The sequence below is a fragment of the Myodes glareolus genome, chromosome 2 (assembly GCF_982192425.1).
Source record: "Myodes glareolus chromosome 2, mMyoGla1.1, whole genome shotgun sequence".
Taxonomy (NCBI): domain Eukaryota; kingdom Metazoa; phylum Chordata; class Mammalia; order Rodentia; family Cricetidae; genus Myodes; species Myodes glareolus.
In genome coordinates, this window is record NC_142027.1 from 41,158,183 (window position 1) to 41,177,354 (window position 19,172).

General features: G+C 36.0%; 1 protein-coding gene across 1 annotated transcript; it reads left to right on the top strand.

Annotated features, from left to right (window-relative positions):
- The first annotated feature begins 9,783 nt into the window (after window positions 1–9,783).
- LOC148122930 (olfactory receptor 5AC1-like) lies at window positions 9,784–10,704 on the top strand. The gene has a single exon (XM_087897109.1). The coding sequence runs from the start codon at window positions 9,787–9,789 to the stop codon at window positions 10,702–10,704; it is 918 nt and encodes a 305-aa protein (XP_087753235.1). The 5' UTR covers window positions 9,784–9,786.
- Window positions 10,705–19,172: the final 8,468 nt, after the last annotated feature.

Here is a 19,172-nt window from a genome sequence, read left to right on the forward strand (position 1 = left end):
AATATAAAATATAGACTGTTAGTGGCTGTCTTAGTAATATGATTGTAAAAGAAGTAAGAAGGACTTTAAAAATTAATCCCCGTTATTTGTGATTTTGAAAGTCATACTCACTGTCAAAGCTACTACATTAATTTCTTCATTAGATTGACAAACCTTGTCAATAAAAGTTGTCAATAAAAACTGATAAATTTTATATTAAATATTTTAAAGTCATTTTTTAAACTGATAGCACACATAGGCTTTGCAAATGATTTGCTTAAAACATATTTTCCACTTTTAAATGATTCTTGAAGAATGTACATTCAAATCATTTAGTTATCTGTAATTATATATTACCAGTACATAAGGAAATATTATTTATGTAATTTGTGATAAGGAATAATACCCCAAAACTAAACTTGGGTATTTCTTGAGTTTAAGAGTAATCTAAAATAGATAAATATTCATATTACATTCACTTAATGTTCTCAAAGTATTAAAAATGAAAATTAGCATTTTTTTTAATGGAGCACATAAGACAATTTTAAATTCTTCCAATTTGTCTGTCTTTTTGATTGCTTTGTTTATCTTTTGATTTCACGTGTTTCTTTGACTCTACATCAGACATCTGTTTGCATCAACTGAATAAAATCTCCAAATGACTATCATTAGGAGCAATTCTTGCCAGGACTTTTTATAATTCTTCTGGGTGCTGAAATAATATAAGAAAAAGGAAAACAAATTGAACAGTGTCAGTTTTAAGCACCACAACACAGAATATATAAAATCATTACCATAGCATTACACAGACACTTTTGAAGGATAAAACAGAAACACTGTTATATAACGAATGTGAAAAGGCCCCAGAGGCTCTCACATTGGGCATTTAGTTTTCATCTGGTGTCACTGTTTGGGAAGGTTATATAACTTTTGAAGATGCCCACCCATCAATGAATCCAATTAGTGAAAATGCAAATAGGTATGAAACGAGAGAGCCTAATCTCAAAGAAGAAATAGTGTGTTTTTTTTTGATCCTGGTAAGCACCTGCCTAGCAAGATGCTTCCTCAGAATCTAAGAAGCTGATATAATTGTGGTGCAAGGGTGCAAAATGCATCTAATGCTGGCTGCTGGACTTACCAACACTGCCCTTGTGGTACTATCTTTGATGGAATGAAAGTTGCAAGATTGAGGGAGTTGAAAGCAAGCATCTCTGTCCAGACAACATGTATCAGGGTCAGAATCCATGCAAGGAGGTTCTGAGAGCACTTTGTGGGAAGTTATGAAGGCAAAGCAGCAGAGATACTGCTGAGTAGGAGGTGCAAGAACCATGGGAGATCTGCTGAGGACAGCTGCACACATCGGTTCAAGCTGGCACAGCACGGTGATGGTAATGACACAGGCAGTGAAGTTCCAGAGATGAGGCCTTTAAGCCCTTTGTTGCTGAGATGATTCCTTTTCATGTCATCGGCTGGACACGGAGCTGAGGCATTTGATGTTAGTCCTCCTGAATACTGTTCTTACTTTGGTTCAGGGTGTCCTGTATGTTTATTTTGTTTTAGTTGGAATGGAAATGATTGCTCTGTGTCACTGAGTGATAGAAGTAGAAAACTTAGCAAATTTTATTTACTGGGGCAGTATCACGATTTAGAGGAGACCTTGTATCTGCCATTATTTAGGGAATCTACTTTTAAACTTTTGACTTTTGTCTGACTGGGACTGATTAAGACAATGAGGCTTTAAAAGTTGTACTGAGATTTTATGCAAGAAATGGGCACCATTAGTAACTGCAACCATGGCTGGGATTCTTTCATTTGAATGGGAAATATTCACCCTGGGGTCCTTGGTTTGAATGTTTGGTCCAGTTGTTGTTATTTGGAAAGGTCATGGAACTTTTAGGATGTGCAGACTATACTAGAAGAAGTTGTTCACTGGCAAACAGGCTTTAGAGGCTTTCTAGCCTGGTCCTACTCTGTTGTTGCTCTGTTTCCATATTCCAGGAGCAATGTGCCAGCTGTTTCAAATTACTATCGCATTGACATTCCTGCCGTAAAGGACTGTATCATTATGGGACTATGAACCCAAATCTGTGCTTTCTCTTCGAATTGTATGCTTTAGGGTACTCTGTTATACAAAAGGAATGTAACTTAGGTACTTTCATGGAAGAGAGTGACTCTTGAAAATTAATGACTCAGATGTAACCTTGTAAATGGTAATTTGTAAACACTGGAGATACCATAGTATTAGCTGATCAGATCTCAAAGTGGTATTGAGTAAGGATGGAAACATGTGAAACTTAATGTTACTGTCTGAGGCATTCAGCTAAGAAATGTTATGATTATCATTAAAACATGAGAATAATCTCCTAACGACAGAGTAGCCTGACTGGTATTTTCCCTCCATTTACTCCATAAATGACTGTTCTTTTTCTTCATGTCAACTTAAGGGTGGAGTGAAAGTTGTTTTGTATAGAGTTAAATTAAATTTCCAATGAATAGCACATATCTCATATTTTACTCCCCAAAAGAGGAGTTTTGCAAAAGAAACAGGCAGTATTATTTATGAATATGTACAACAAACATTAATGTAGGAGGATGCTGCTTGTTCGTCCTGGGTGGCCAGAACCAAAATAACCACACAAAATTATATTAATTAAAACACTGCTTGGCCCATTCACTCTAGCTTCTTATTGGCTAACTCTTACATCTTAATTTAACTCATTTATATTAATCTGTATATCATCACAAGGTTGTGGCCTACCAGCAAAGTTTCATCATGTCTATCTCTGGCGGCAGCTCCACGGTGTCTCTCTGACTCTACCCTTCTTTCTTCCAGCATTTTTTTTAGTTTTCCTTACCTAGTGCTTTTCTCCCCTGCCAAAGGCTCAAAGCAGTTCTTTAATCATTTAACTATAAAAACAATACATAGACAGAAAGACCTCCCACACCATTTCCCCTTTTCTGTTTAAACAAAAAGGAAGGCTTTAACTTTAACATAGTAAAATTACATGTAACAAAATGGGTATCAAATAAGAATTACAATTACAATATTTATATCTACTTTATCTTTTATCCTAGATAAGGAAAACTGTAACTATAATTTTAGATTCTTCAAGTTCATCAAAGACTCCAGAAGGATATAATATTACCTAAGTAAACAGGAAGTGCATTGTAAGCAGCTTCCAAAACTCTAGAATTGATAGAGACATCTCCTTACCTAGACAATCACCCAAAGTTCTTCTGTACCATTGGGGCATCCATCTTTAGCCTACAGGCCCATTGTATCTTGCAAACTTTTCCATGAAGCATACAATTTTAAAGATAATTCTGTCTATATTGGCAGTTTGACAGTCACTTTCTTCTCTGACCTGCAGAATGTCTAGTAGAGTCTTTTATGCAGCAGGAACCACAGAGGACTGTTTCACCTTTAGGCAAGTTCAGCAGTAATTTCTCTGTGGATCCTGCCTATCCAGTTCATCTAACATAGTCCATAACGACCCTCTTCAATGCCCATCTTCCTCTTGAAGTAGATTGGTGCTGCCAGGAGCAGCTGTGTCTCACTGTCTTGAAAAGTTCTAAATGTTTTAAACATTTTAATGTCATATTCTGAAGGTCTCTGAAAGATCTGAAAAATACCTATGCAACTGAAGTATATCTCTATATATCTAGAAAATCTAATATGACTACAAGCTTGACAATTATAGGTTTTTTCCTAATTTTCTGAGAAATCATCACACTGACATCCAAAGGGGCTGTACCAGTTTGTATTCCCACCAGCAATGCAGGAGTGTTTCCTTTACAACACAACCTCTCCAACATAAGCTGTCATCAGTGTTTTGATCTTGGCCATTCTTACAGGTGTAAGATAGAATCTCAGAGATGTTTTTATTTGCATTTCTCTGATGACTAAAGATGTTGAACTTTTCTTTAAGTCTTTTTAAGCCATTTTAGATTCCTCTGCTTAGAGTTCTCTATTTAGGTCTGTACTCCAATTTTTATATGATTATTTGTTCTTTTGATGACCAATTTCTTGAATTCTTTGTATATTTTGAGATCAGACCTTTGTCTGATATGACTTAGTGAAGATATTCTGTAGGCTGTTGTTTTGTCTTGTTGACTGTGCCCTGTGGGTTACAAAAGCTTTTCAGTTTCAGGAGGCTTCATTTATTAATTGTTTCTCTCAGTTTCTGTGCTACTGGGGTTATATTTAGGAAGTGGTCTCCTGTGCCAATGCACTCAATTGTACTTCCTACTTTCTCTTCTGTGAGGTTCAGTGTGGCTGGCTTATGTTGTGGTCTTTGATCCATTTGAACTGGAGTTTTGTGCATGGTAATAGATAAGGATCTAGTTTCATTCTTCTTTCTTCATGTTGATATCCAATTATACCAGCATCTTTTGTTAAACAAGTTCATTTTTTAAGAGCTATTTGGAAGCAAGCCTAAGCTAAGGCCTTGCCTTTATAACTATAAGAAGTCTCCATGTCATTATTCAGGAACAGTCAGTCCAAAGAATGACCAGGTACATATAATGTTTATTTTATGTACTTTTTCAAGCTGATCATTGCAGTAGACAACCAGTCTGTGTGCCTTTACCTGAGGAAGACCACATGTCCTGCTCTCAGCTCTCCCCAATATGCTATATTTCTTTAAATAGGACTGAAGTCTCATGGGCTTCTGTGGATCTTGTTTTGCATTTTCTTTGGTGTTATTCTTACTCAACCCAAATTTTCCAGCAATGTTGGTGAGAGTTTTTGGATGCTTCTTCTGATATTCCTAGGTGACTTACCTCACAGCAAATGTTCTGATACTCCAGCTCCTACAAAATATCTGCCTTTCTCCTACAATGTTCCCTGAGGTTTAGGTATGGGAATGCGTTCGTAAAGCTTCTATTATGAGGAAAAATATGCCCATATTGTGTAGGATAGTGGTCTATATTCTGTCAATTATATTTTAAATAAGTGTTGATTGGTCAGTAGCCAGGCAGGACGTATAGGTGGAACAACCAGACAGGAAGTAGAAACAGGTCAATGAGAACAGGAGAATTCTGTGAGGAGGAAGCCCAATTCTTCTGCAGTCCTGCCCAGACACAGAAGAAGGAAGATGTGACTGCCTCACTGAAAAAAGGTACAGAGGATGTGGCTAACATCGATAAAAACAATGGATTAATATAAGTTATAAGAGTTAATAAGAAGCCAGAGTTAATGGGCCAATCAGTTTATGATTAATATAGACCACTGTGTGATTTCTTTGGGATTTAATGATTGCAGGAACTGGGCAGGACAGAAACCCCGACAACACCTGTAAATTTTCAAGTTAGGATATTAGAAAATATGTCACTTATTTTTAAAGAAAATCTAAAAATATTCACATCATTTTAATTTTGACAGTCTATATGAATACCATATATACAAGTGGAAACAAATGGATGGGTAGGAGAGAGATGAATGCATGAAAATGTTAACAGCATTCACCAGTAATCAGTGTGTTTGAAGAAATTTATTTCTCTTTATGTGTTTTTTGGTTGAAATTTCAAATGTGTGTTTTATTATATTATTTTTAATTATAATCATCATCATAATCACCATTATTATTTCATCAAGGTCTAATTTAGATATTACAAATACCCTTTGTTAATGTTCAGGTCAACAGTTTTAATAAACTTACAGAATTGTATGACCATTTCCACAGTTCTGTTTTTTTATTCAAACATTTTATTTTATTTTTTGCTTTATAATATATAATGTTTTTGCTTTATAATACCATTCAAAATTTCCACATTCTCTCCTCCTCCAATTTCCCTCCCCCTACTCATCCAGTCCTAAGAGAGGGCAGGGTACCCTGCCCTGTGTGAAGTCGAAGTTCTTCCCCCCCTTCACATCCCTCTCCCCTCCAGAGCCCTCCACCTCCAAGGTCCTGGGTTGGGATAGAAGGTAGGGGAGAAGGGAAGAGATAAGGGAAAAAGGGAGGATTAGGGAGAGCTTGGGAGAGTGGGATGGTTGAGATGGAGGAAGGGTGGATATGGGAGTAGGGAAGAAGATATCTTAATTAAGGGAGACATTTTAGGTTTGGCAAGAGACTTGGCTCTAGATGGGTTCCCAGGTGTCCGAGGAGATGTCCCCAGCTGGGTCCTTGGGCAGTAGAGGAGAGGGTACCTGAACTGGCCTTGTCCCATAGCCACACTGATGAATATCTTGAATATCACCATAGAACTTTCTTTCGGCGATGGATAGAGACAGAGACAGAGACCCACATTGGAGAACTGGACTGAGCTCCCAAGGTCTAGTTGAAGAGCAGAAGGAGGGAGAAGATGAGCAAGCAAGTCAGGACCGTGAGGGGTTCGTCCACCCACTGAGACAGTGTGACTGATCTAATGGACAGCACCAAGGACAGCTGGGTTGGGACTGAACGAGCATGTGATCAAACTGGACTCTCTGAATGTGACTGACAATGATGGCTGACTGAGAAGTCAATGATAATGGCACTGGGATTTGATTCTACTGCATGTACTGGCTTTTTGGGATCCTAGTCTATTTGGATTCCCTTTATGTCTTATGTATTTTCATTGCTTTAAACGTCTTTCTGATAATTGATTTCAGGAAGCCACTTTAAATTTGTTGATTTTATATTTGAGTTATGCATTCATAGTGAAAAATGTCATGTTTAAATAAAATTTATTCTTATTTGAAGAAGGATGTGAAGCAATGTATTTCATATTTATTGAATCTTAAATAGTAAATTTGGTTTTAATATGCAAATTCTAGGAGAACACTTGAAAATTGCCATAATGGTAAGTAATATCTATATTAAAATATAGTGTATATACTTAGGAAACAAAAATTTTTTGTAAGCATAATATTATTATTAATTGAATAGTTAGTAAGATAGTAAATAGCTTCTAAAATATCTAAAGAATGTGAGTGGAACTAATAAATTTATTTATAACTGACCTTTAACATTTGGGTTTTAGAAAGCTAGCAAGTCTATGTAAGACCAACTACAATAGGTTTGTTAGTCATAATTACCTGAGTAATGAACAATGCCCAACAGATTGATTTTATTCTATAGGGAGTTTTTCATAGCATTCAGGGAGTTTTACTATTTGATTTAAAAATAGTATTGAAGATAATAAGAAATAAATAAATATCCTTTAGAGTTTGTTTTTTTTTTTTTAAAGAAAATTAACTTGAGAAGAACAATTGTTACTGACACTCTTGCTGCTGAGGCCTGAGTATCTTCATGGAGAAAAATGCTTCATTGCATCTATGCTTGTAGCTATTTTCATAAGAATTTGGTGAGAAAAATAATTTTATTTTCATCTCTAATAGTCCAACCCCTTTACTGGAAAAAAAGTTTATTATAATGTGTGAATATTTGCATAAAAATTATCATGTGGATCTATCTTTTAAGGAAATTTTCTAATAAATGTGAAATACAATAGTCCAGAAAGCTAAAGGAAATACCTTTTTTGAATTTTCTCAATCCCTACTGACACACAGTTGTGATTTTATATATCCAAGATTTGTGCTCAGTCATGTGACTTTATAAGATTCCATGTGGCCAGCTGTTCTGATTTGATTCTTTATATGTAAAATTACCCTTTCTGATTTTACTTTTGTAATTGCCATAGTCAAGATAAATTCTGTTTCCTGGAGTCACAGGATTATGTGGCTTCTTATGGCCTCTATGTCTTCTTCCTTACCGGGTCATTGGATTCTTTGGAATCTGGAGAACATGAAGAAAGGAAGGATCCCCCATAGCAACTGCATTTTTTATGTTAAATTCTTGGAAAAAATAAAACAAAGATTATCTTATGCTTTTTGATATTTGACAGTGGAATATTTAATAAATTTTACAACATACCTGCTTTTATAGTATTGTGTTTCAGCATCCAATAAAGTCAATGTAAATTTTCTCTTTCAAAATTTCCAGAAAATAGAAAGGTGAACAAATTTCACAGAATAGATTATATGTCTATTTGGAACACAATGTCCCTTGTGCAAATTTCTGAATAATATTTCAGTGTCTACATATTTTCATTGCCAGAATAATATTTCTTGCCTATTTCTTTAAGAAGATCTCCTTTACCACTTCTTTGAAAATAATGTAGATGAATGGAGAAAAATAGTCTATTCAAATTACATATTTTGGACTGGAGGTGTTAGATAATTCCATTTGACTACTATGATTCAAAATATTAAAGTTCAGGTTGGTAGGAAATCCATTGTTTTGGACTTGTCTTAATGCTTCATGGCTATTCTTTTCAATGGATGTTTAGACCCTGAAGCCTGATATTTCTAGTGATCAGCTCCAATTTTAGATCAACAATACAGTGATGCAAACACACAAACAACTTTATTCCCAGAACTTCCCAGAACTGTGCGTATTAGCACTTCAGAAACATTGTAAAGCGGTCCCAACTTGAATTCTAGGATCTAGCATCACTGTCCTAACTGATTAGTCTCATGGGTACACGTGACTTTGAGAAAATTTCTGCCTTGCATGTTATTTCTGTGGTCATTATAAGGTAGGTAGTTCCATGTTCTACTTACTTGATTCTTTATATTGATGTAACATTTATTACTTATGCCAATGCAGATATTGAAGGGACTGGCCATGACTCTACATTGATGTGTTCTGCAATGTTACACAGCACCTTTGGTCTCACAATCTCTCTCGAGGAAATATCAGTGTCAGGAAACACAGTCACATTGTTAAAACTGCTTTAAATTTATTTACAAATGAAATATTAAAGCATTCAATATTCACTGGACAACTTAAAAATTCTTTTTCATTTTTGCAAAAATTATATTTCTTAGATCTATCATTAGTAAAAAAAAGTTGTGCATACATGTGTGTCTATGTGTTTTATCTTAAAATAAAGTACTTGTTACATCATGGATTAACAGAGTTACAGGCCTATTGTCACAAACAAAAATCATAATTTTCTTCATATGTCTGTAAACCCATAAAGAAATGATGTTTATTTGCATATATTTTATTGAAAAAAATGAGAAACTGTACTGAATATTTATGGTTGTCTTTAATAAATGTATAATAAGGTAGCATATATGAAAAGAATAGAAGAAACTGAATATTTTAAGTTACCTTATTATTACATGACATGTTCATATCTTGAAATATGGCTACTTAAGATATGACACAAATGTAACTCTAACAAGTACAAGAATAACTAATACTGTTTTACTCCCATACAAGAACATTTGAAAGGTTTTTGTGAAAAGAAAGTAGAATGATGCCGTCTGAGAAGACAAAAAGAAACATCAGAGGATGAAGAACAACCTGGAGAGCGGCAGCCTGTTCCTAACCTAGCATAGTTGAGAATAAAAATATTATGTAAAATAATATTTCATACAATGTGACTTTTCAACTTGATCTTGTTGCTAAAATATTTTAGTACAAAATATATTTTTCATTTTCATCAATCTAAATTTTGTATTAATTTTTTATATTGTAAATGTATTTAAATTAAGCAAAGTATAAATATATATTAAATTAAAATTAATTTATAGCTACTTAAGGCAATATGCTTAATGCCAGGTAAATTAATGTCTGTGGCCTTCTTAGTTACCTTTCAGATAATTTCATGTTACAAATATATACAGAAAAATTGCTTAGAAAATGCTTCCTATGTCAGGAAAGATACAAAAGCACAAAGAATACTCTTTCTTCTTATATACAAAGCAGCATTTGGCATTTACTAATGTGGAATATCATATGATACTATTCTTATTTCATTTGGTCGTGTTTTCGTTGTCTCATTTCTTTGCAGTGAGAGTCCTGAGTGGATGTGATGGAAGGAAACAGTTCCCTGCTGACTGAGTTTGTCCTCAGAGGAATAACAGATCGTCCAGAGCTGCAAGTCCCCCTGTTCCTAGTGTTCTTCTCCATCTATGCCATCACCATGGTGGGCAACCTTGGCTTAATCTTTCTCATCTGGAAAGATCCCCATCTTCACACTCCTATGTACTTTTTCCTTGGAAATTTAGCCTTTACTGATTCCTGCACTTCATCCTCTGTGACTCCAAAAATGCTTATGAAATTTTCAAATAAGAATGACAATATATCCCTCGGTGAGTGCTCTGCCCAATATTACTTTTTTTGTTTCAGTGCAACCACAGAAGTTTTTCTATTGGTTGCGATGGCCTATGACCGCTATGTAGCCATATGCAATCCTCTGCACTATGCAGTTGTGATGTCCAAAAGACTCTGCACTGTGTTAATCAGTATGTCATATATAATTGGCTTTCTAAATCCTGCAATTCTTGTAGGACTATTATCCAGATTAACATTCTGTAGGTCTAATATTATTGATCATTTCTACTGTGAAATCTTGCCACTCTATACACTCTCTTGCACTGATCCATCACTTAATGCATTGGTGACTTTTATTATTGCTTCTTCCATACAAATCAGCACCTCTGTGACCATTGTAATCTCTTATGCCCGTGTCCTATTTGCTGTCCTGAACATGAAGTCTAAAAAGGGCAGAAAGAAAGCCTTCTTCACCTGCAGTGCCCACCTGCTCTCTGTCTCTTTGTTCTATGGCACTCTCCTCTTCATGTATGTGAGTCCTGGGTCTGGACCAGGTAAAACCCAGGATAAAATGTATTCACTGTTCTACACAGTTTTGATTCCTCTGCTAAACCCTTTTATTTATAGTTTAAGAAACAAAGAAGTTTTAGGTGCTCTGAAAAGAATTCTAAAATGATAATCATTTGATTATCACTTTAAATTTTTGTTAACATGTCCTCTCTTTCAGGAATGCATTATCAAATTTGATCCTGTGTTTTGCACATTATCAAAATTTCACATATTTTTCCTCAAAGGAATAAAAGCTAGATTGTGAAAGTCTGTCTTAGCCACATCATTATAGAATAGTTAATGAGGACATTAATAGCTAATCCCAGCCATTTGTTATTTTAAAATTCAAGCTCTCTGTGAAAGTTTCTTCACTAAGTAATTAATTCTTTAATTAATAAATTTTTGGTTTAAGATAAATATTACAACTCTTGGAGTTTATTTTTATCAAAATGCAATTCAGGAGCATAATATACTGGTTTAACACACAATGTTTCCCCCTAATCATTTCCTGAGCAAAGTTCATTTAAATAATCTTTAGTTCCATTATGTGTATATAGGTAAATAATCCTTATGTATCATATTACATGGAAGAATAACATCCAAGCACTTGAATGGAGATATCTGGCATTTAAGAGAAACCTGATAGAGAAAAATATTTATTTTATATCTATTCAAATTCTCAAAGTTAAAGTATTAAATATCACAATAAACATTTTGGTTTTCATAAAACCTAAGAAGGTAACTTTATATTTTTATAAATTGTCTTTTTGCTGCCTGTGCCTATCTCTTTTTTTCCACATATTTCACATATGACATGTGGCTCAGAGTCAGACATCTGGGTACATCTTCTGGCCACGATTCCCAAAGGCATTTGATTAGGAGTAAGATGAACAGATGTACTGTGCTTCATGTCCTGGGTCAAATGAAGTCAATGGCATCAACCAGGAATATGCTTGTTGTGAACAATATTTCTTTGGATGATGATACAATATGAGAAGTAAACTAGATGAACAGTTACAGACACAAAAACCACCATGTGGGATATATGAAATCGTGACTATTACTATTTACACAGACTTCTGAAGGGAAAAAGAGAAACACTGTTATATAGTGAATGAGAAAAGACCCCAGAGGATCTCACATTGGGCACTTGGTTCCCATCTGGTGTCATTGTTTAGAAAGGCTATGGAATTCTCAGGAAATACAGTTCTGCTGGAGGAGGTGGGTCAGCACAAAGAGGCCTAGATTTTCTATAGCCCCACCTCACTTCTTATTTTTGCTTTGCTTCCCGAGTGTACATACAATGTGGTCGCTGTTTTAGTCCTGACCACAGGTACTGTTGTCTCCAGGAACTGCAAATCTTAATCCATGCTTTACCTTTTACATAAAGCAGTTCAGACAGAAGATTGCCACAAAGCAGTGCTGTTGCTGTGATTGTTTTCATCTGTGTTTCTTAGGCCTTTGGAATTTCTTTATAATAAGAACATGAATTAGTTTGAAATATTGGACAAGAGAAGCACTTTTCTGCTACAAGCAGAGTCTCATATGCATTCAAATAAGAGTTTAGAATGTTAGGAGAAAAGAAAAATATGGATTTGAAGCCTGTCTCCCACTGTTACAGAGATGTTGTGAATAAGGATGACCTAGAGGTATTCTGTGGCAGGTGCCTTGAGGGGAGAAAAAGCTCACCCATCAATGAATCCAAAGAATGAAAATGCAAATAGGTATGAAACCATAGTGCCCAATTTCAAAGAAGAAATAGTTTTTGGATCCTGGCAAGCAACAGCCTGGCAGAATGCTTTCTTAGAATCTAAGAAGCTAATATAATAGTGGTGCAAGGGTACAGAATGCATCTAATGTTGGCTGCAGGACTTGCCAGCACTGCCCTTGTGGTTCTTTCTTTGATGGAATGAAAGTTGCAAGATTGAGGGAGTTCATAACAAGCATCACTCCAGACAACATGTGTCATGTTCAGAATCCTTCCAAAGGGGTTCTGAGAGCACTTTGTGGGAAGTTATGAAGGCAAAGGAGTGGAGACCCTGTGGAATAGGAGGTTCAAGAACCATGGGAGATCTGTTGAAGATAGCTGCACACATGGAATCGAGTTGGCACAGCAGAGTGGTTGCATGTGCCACAGGCAGTGGAGTTGCAGAGATGAGGACTGCAAGCCTGTTGTTGCTTAGATGATTCCTTTTCATGTCATGGGCTGGACATGGAACTGTAGTATTTGATGTTATCTCTCCTGGATACTGTACTTGTTTTGTCCAATGTATCTTCTATGCTCTTTCTTCTTGTTGTAATGGAATTGATTGCTCTGTGTCACTGCATGATAGAGGTAGAAAACATTCAAAAATTTTATTTTTCAGGCAGTATCACAATTTAAGGTTGACCTTTTGTCTGTTATTATTTAGGGATTCTATTTTGAGACTTTTGACTTTTGGCTGGTACTGGGACTGATTAAGACAATGAGGCTTTAAAAGTTATACTGAATTTTCTATGCATGAAATGGGCACCATAAGCAAATGGAATTGTGGCTGGAATTTTTTTGTTTGAACGGAAAACAGTCACCCTGGGGTCCTCGATTTGAATCTTCGTCCAGGTTTTTTGCTATTTGGAAAGGTCATGGAACTTTTAGGATGTGTAGATTTTGCTGATAAAAGTTGTTCGCTTGCAAGAGGCTTTAGAGGCTTTCTAGCCTGGTCCTACTCTCTGTTGTTGCTCTGTTTCCTTACTCCAGGAGCAATGTGCCAGCTGCTTCAAATTCTTGTTGCATTGACCTGCCTGCCATGAAGGACTGTATTATTATGGGACTATGAACCCAAAACTGTTCTTTCTTTCTGAATTTTATGGTTTAGGGTCCTGTGTTATACAACAGGAATGCATCTTAGGTATTTTCATGGAAAAAAGGAGACTCTAGAAAAAGAATGTCTCAAATGCAACCTTATGAATGGTATTTGTAAACACTGGGGATTCCATAGTGTTAGTTGATCAAATCCCAAAGTGGTATTGAGTAAGGACATGTGTTATTTCAGGATTTGTAATATCAATGATAACATAACCCATAGAATCACTAAAACACTATAAGAAAACATCCTTAACAATAAGAATACATTTGGCTGCAATGTTTCAATTTTAGAACTTTAATATTAGAGATAGTCATAGAACTTTTCTGAAACTATAACTTATTACAATATTTTTCTCCCTTCTTTCTTCCTCCCAATCACTCCTATATAGTCCTTTTTACTCTCCTTCAAATTCATGATCTTTTCCAAAATTACTACTGCATACATATATGTATATATGTACTAATATTCATATATAGTGTATTACATTTGCTATAGCATAGAGAACTCTTCAGTTATATAACTGTTGGATTAATATTTTTGCACACTATGTGTAGATGTGTCTTTTTTTCTTCCCCATGCACTTAAGACTCTTTCTGATTGATTTAATAGAGAGCTGTCAATAGTTAGGCAGGAGAGGACATTATAGACTCCTGGGGAGAGATAGTAACTCTGGGAAAGAAATGGAGTTGGAAGATATTTACTAAATAGATTTGGAGGAAGTCAGAAGTATGGTACAGAAAAATGGTAATGAGCACATTGCAGAATGTATATTAATATAAATGGGTTAAGTTTTTAAGAGCTAGTGGCAAGCAAGCCAAAGCTAAGGTTTAGCTTTTATAATCAATTAGAATTGTCCATGTCATTATTCAGGAATAGGTAGTCCAAAGAATAATCAGGTACATATAATGTTTATTTTATGTTCTTATTTAAGGCTGATCATTTGCACTAGACAACCAGTTTGTGTGCCATTATCTGAGGAAGACATCTCTTGCTTTCTGCTCTCCACAATAGACTATATTTTTTTATATAGGGCTGAGGTCTCATGGGCTTTTATGGATCTTGTTTGGCCTTTTTATTAGTGTGATTCCTGTTCAACTCGTATTTGTCAGCAAAGTTGATGAGAACTTTCGAATGTTTCTTCTGATATTCTTGTCATATGTGTGATATGAGATACATCTCACAGCAAACTTTCTGATCCTACAGCTCTTACAAAATATCTGCCTATCCAACAATGCTTCCAAACTTTAGGTGTGGGAATACGTTTACAACACTTTTATAATGAGGAAAACTAAGCCCACAAGAGCAGGCCTGAGGCAGTAAACTCCAGGAGAACAGGAGGAACAGGAGCAGATTCAGACCAAGGACATTTGTGGAAGCAGGATTGGGCCAGTGACCTCTGGCAGAACAGGCCTGAGGCAGTGAACTCCACAAAAGCATGACTAAGCCAGTGACCTAGGCCAGAGCAGGCCTGAGATGGCAAGCTCTATAAAAGCAGGATCAGATTCAGATCAGGGACATTTGCAGTGGCAAGACAGGACCAGTGACCTGGGCTGGAACAGACCTGAGATAGTGAACTCCATAGGAGCAGTACAGTGGAGCAACTGCTGAGCAAGTGGGCCAGAGCCAGAGTCATGGCTGGGACTCCAGACATGAATCTGGGACCTTTGAAGGAGTATACTTGAGCAAGGACCCCTGTGGGTCTGGGTGTGATTCTGGGAGCTCTGAGAGAGTAGGCCTGAGCCAGGTTCTCTGCAGGTCCAAGTATGAGACCTTCAAGGAAGATCATAGCCAGAGACCTATGCAGGACCACCCACAAGACAGGGACCTCCTCAGGAACAGATCCAGACCAGGGACATTTATAGTCACAGGTCTTAGCCAGAAACTAACAGAGCAGACCAGAGACAGCAAACTCCATGGGAGTGGAGCAAGCCCTAGGAGCACTGAGTGACCTCCAGGAACATGGAGTGATCCATAGGATAACTAGAACCATGGCACTCATGTACCATGAGGAACAACCATCTAAGCCTTTGATTCACTGGCACCAGGAAGATGAATCACCAGAGTCACAGACAGTCTCAACAAAGCCAATTAGATGAAAAAAAAAGTAGACAAGTTAAGAACATATACAACACAACAAAGAGTATCACGACACCACTAAAATCTAGGAACCTTACAACAGCAAGACTTGAACAACCAAATATAGATGAAGCAGAAGAAAATGACCTAAAAATAACTTCAGGTGAATGTTTGAGACTCTTAAAGAGGAAATGAGAAATTCCCTCAAAGAAATGGAGAAAAAGACAAAGAAAAAATTGGAAGACATCAGCAAATCCCAAAGAAAACCAATCAAAAGCAATCAAATATATGAAAAAAAACTATCCAAGATTTGAAAAATGAAATAGAGACAATAAAACACAAGACAAGGGAATTATAGAAGTAGAAACCATGAGAAAACAATCACAAATCACAAATGCAAACATAAACAGCAGTATACAAGAGAAAGAAGAAAGAATCTCAAACACTGAAGATACAATAGAGGAAATAGGCTCATCAAAGAAAGAAAACATTAAATCTAACAAAAGCTTAACATAAAATATTCATGAAATATGGGACACCACGAAAAGATCAAACTTAAGAATAATAGGTATAGAAGAAGGAGAAGAAGTTCAACTCAAAAGCACAGAAAATATAATTAGCAAAATCATATAAGCAATCTTTTGCAACCTAAAGAAGGATATGCCTACGAAGATACAAGAAGCATACAGAACACCAAATAGACTGGATCAAAAAATGTCCCCTTGCCACATAATAATCAAAACACTAAACATACAGAGTAAAGAAAAAAATTAAGGGCTTCAAAGAAAAAAGGTCAAGTAACATATAAAGGCGCACCTATCAGAATTACACCTGATTTCTCATTGGAGACAATGAAAGCCAGAAGGTTGCAGTCAAGTGTTATGCAGACATTAAGTGACCTCAGATGCCAGCCCAGACTACTACACCTAGAAAAACTTTCAATCACCATAGGAAAAAAAAGATATTTTATAACCAATACCAGCCACAAACCCAGTCATGCACAAAGTACTAGAAGGAAAACTCCAACCCAAGGAAGTTGGCTATATCAACAAAAAAACAGACAATTGATGATCTTACAGAAGCAAACCCAATAAAAGCAAAACCACACAAATTAACATCACTAACAATGAAAACTAAATTACCAGGAGATAGCAATCACTGGTCATTAATATTCCTTAATATAAATTGACTCAATTAAACTATAAAAAGACACAGGATAGCTGATTGATATGATAACAGAATCTGTTCTTCTGCTGTATACAAGAAACACACTTCAACCTCAAAGACAGACATCACCTCAGAGCAAAAGGTTGAGAAAAAATTTTCCAGTCAAATGGACCTAAGAAACAAGCTGGTATATCTTTACTAATTTCTAACAAAGTAGATTTCAAACTACAATCAATCAAAAGAGACAAAGAAGGACATTTCATATTAGTCACAGGAAAAATCCATCCAAAGGAAATCTCAAAACTGAACATCTATGTCCCAAATACAAGGTCACCCTTATATGTAAAAGAAACACTTCTAAAGCTTAAATCATACATTAAACCCAACACAAAAATAGTGGGAGACTTCAACACTCCACACTCACCACTGGAAAGGTCAGTCAGACAGAAAATGAACAGAGAAATAAGGGAACTAATAGAGGTTATGACTCAAATGGACTTACCAGACATCAATAGAATATTTCATCCAAACACAAAAGAATATACCTTCTTCTCAGCACCTCACAGGACCTTCTCAAAAATTTACCATGTACTTGGTAACAAAACAAATCTCAACAGATGAAAAAAATTTGGATTAACTCATATAAAACTAGAATTCAGCAGCAATACTAATTCCAGAAAGCCCCCAAACATACGGAAATTCAGCAATGCTCTCCTGGATCATCAATGGGTTAAGGAAGAAATAAAGGAAGAAATTAAAGACTTCTTAAAATTCAATGAAAATGACCATACAACATACACAAATTTATGGGACACAATGAAATCGGTGTGAAGAGGAAAGTTCATAGCACTAAATACGTACATAAAAAAGCAGGAAAAATCTCACACTAGTGAATTAACAGAACATTTGAAAATTTTACAACAAAAAGAAGCAAACTCACTCAAGAGAAACTATGACAAGAAATAATTACCAAGAGCAATCTATAGATTCAATGCAATCCCCATTAAAATCCCATCAAACTTCTTCACAGACCTTGAGAGAATAATAATTAATTTTAAATGGAAAAACAAAAAACCCAGGATAGCCAAAACAATCTTATATAATAAAGGGTCTTCTGGAGGTATAACCATTTCTGACTTCAAACTCTATTACACAGCTACATTATTGAAAACAGCTTGGTACTGGCATAAGAATAGAGAAGTCAAACTATGGAATAGAATAGAAGACCCAGATATTAACCCACAAACTATGAACACTTGATTTTCGACAAGGGGGCTAAAGGTATGCAATGGAAGAAGGAAAGCATCTTTAGCAAATGGTGCTGGCATAACTGGATGTAAACCTGTAGAAGAATGAAAGTAGATCCATATCTATCACCATGCACAAAAATCAAGTCCAAATGGATTAAAGACCACAACATTAATCTGACCACTTTGAACCAGATAGAAGAGAAAGTGGGAAGTAGTCTACAAGACATAGGTACAGGAGACCACTTCCTAGGTAGAACCCCAGTAGCACAGACAATAAGAGAATCAATGAATAAATGGGACCTTCTGAAACTGAGAAGCTTCTGTAAAGCAAAGGACACTGTCAGTAAGACAAAAAGGCTACCTTCTGACTGGGAGAAGATCTTCACCAACCCCTCATCAGATAAAGGCCTGATCTCCAAAATATACAAAGAACTCAAGAAACTAGACACTAAAACTCTAATTAACCCAATTAAAAAATGGGGTGCTGATCTGAACAGAGAATTCTCAACAGAAGAACTGCGAATGGCCAATAGACACTTAAGGTTATGCTCAACCTCCTTAGCGATCAGGGAAATGCAAATCAAAACAACTATGAGATACCGTTTTACATCGGTCAGATTAGCTAAAATCAAAAACACCAATGATAGCCTATGCTGGAGAGGATGTGGAGAGAGGGGAACTCTCATCCCTTGTTGGTGGGAATGCAAACTTGTACAGTCACTGTGGAAATCAGTGTGGCGGTTTCTCAGGAAACTGGGAGTCAACCTCCCTCAAGACCCAGCAATTCCACTCTTGGGAATATACCCAAGAGATGCCCTATCATACCACAAAAGCTTTTGTTCAACTATGTTCATAGCAGCACTATTTGTAATAGCCAGAACCTGGAAACAGCCTAGGTGCCCCTCAGTAGAAGAATGGTTAAAGAAGGTGTGGAATATATATATATATATATATATATATATATATACATTAGAGTTTTACTCAGCGGTAAAAAACAATGACATCTTGAATTTTGCATGCAAATGGATGTAAATAGAAAACACTTTACTGAGTGAGGTAAGCCAGACCCAAAAAGAGGAATATGGTATATATTCACTCATAAGTGGATTCTAGCCATAATTAAAGGTTTTTGAGCCTATTATTCGTGATCCTAGAGAAGCTAAATAAGAAGGTGGACCTGAAGAAAATCATGTAGTTATCCTCCTGGAGATTGGAAATAGACAAGAGTCCCAGGTAACCTTGGGTGATTGGGGGGG

What these genes read in the sequence shown, in the direction of transcription:
- LOC148122930 (XM_087897109.1), top strand. Translation starts at nt 9,787, where the DNA reads ATGGAAGGAAACAGTTCCCTGCTGACTGAGTTTGTCCTCAGAGGAATA.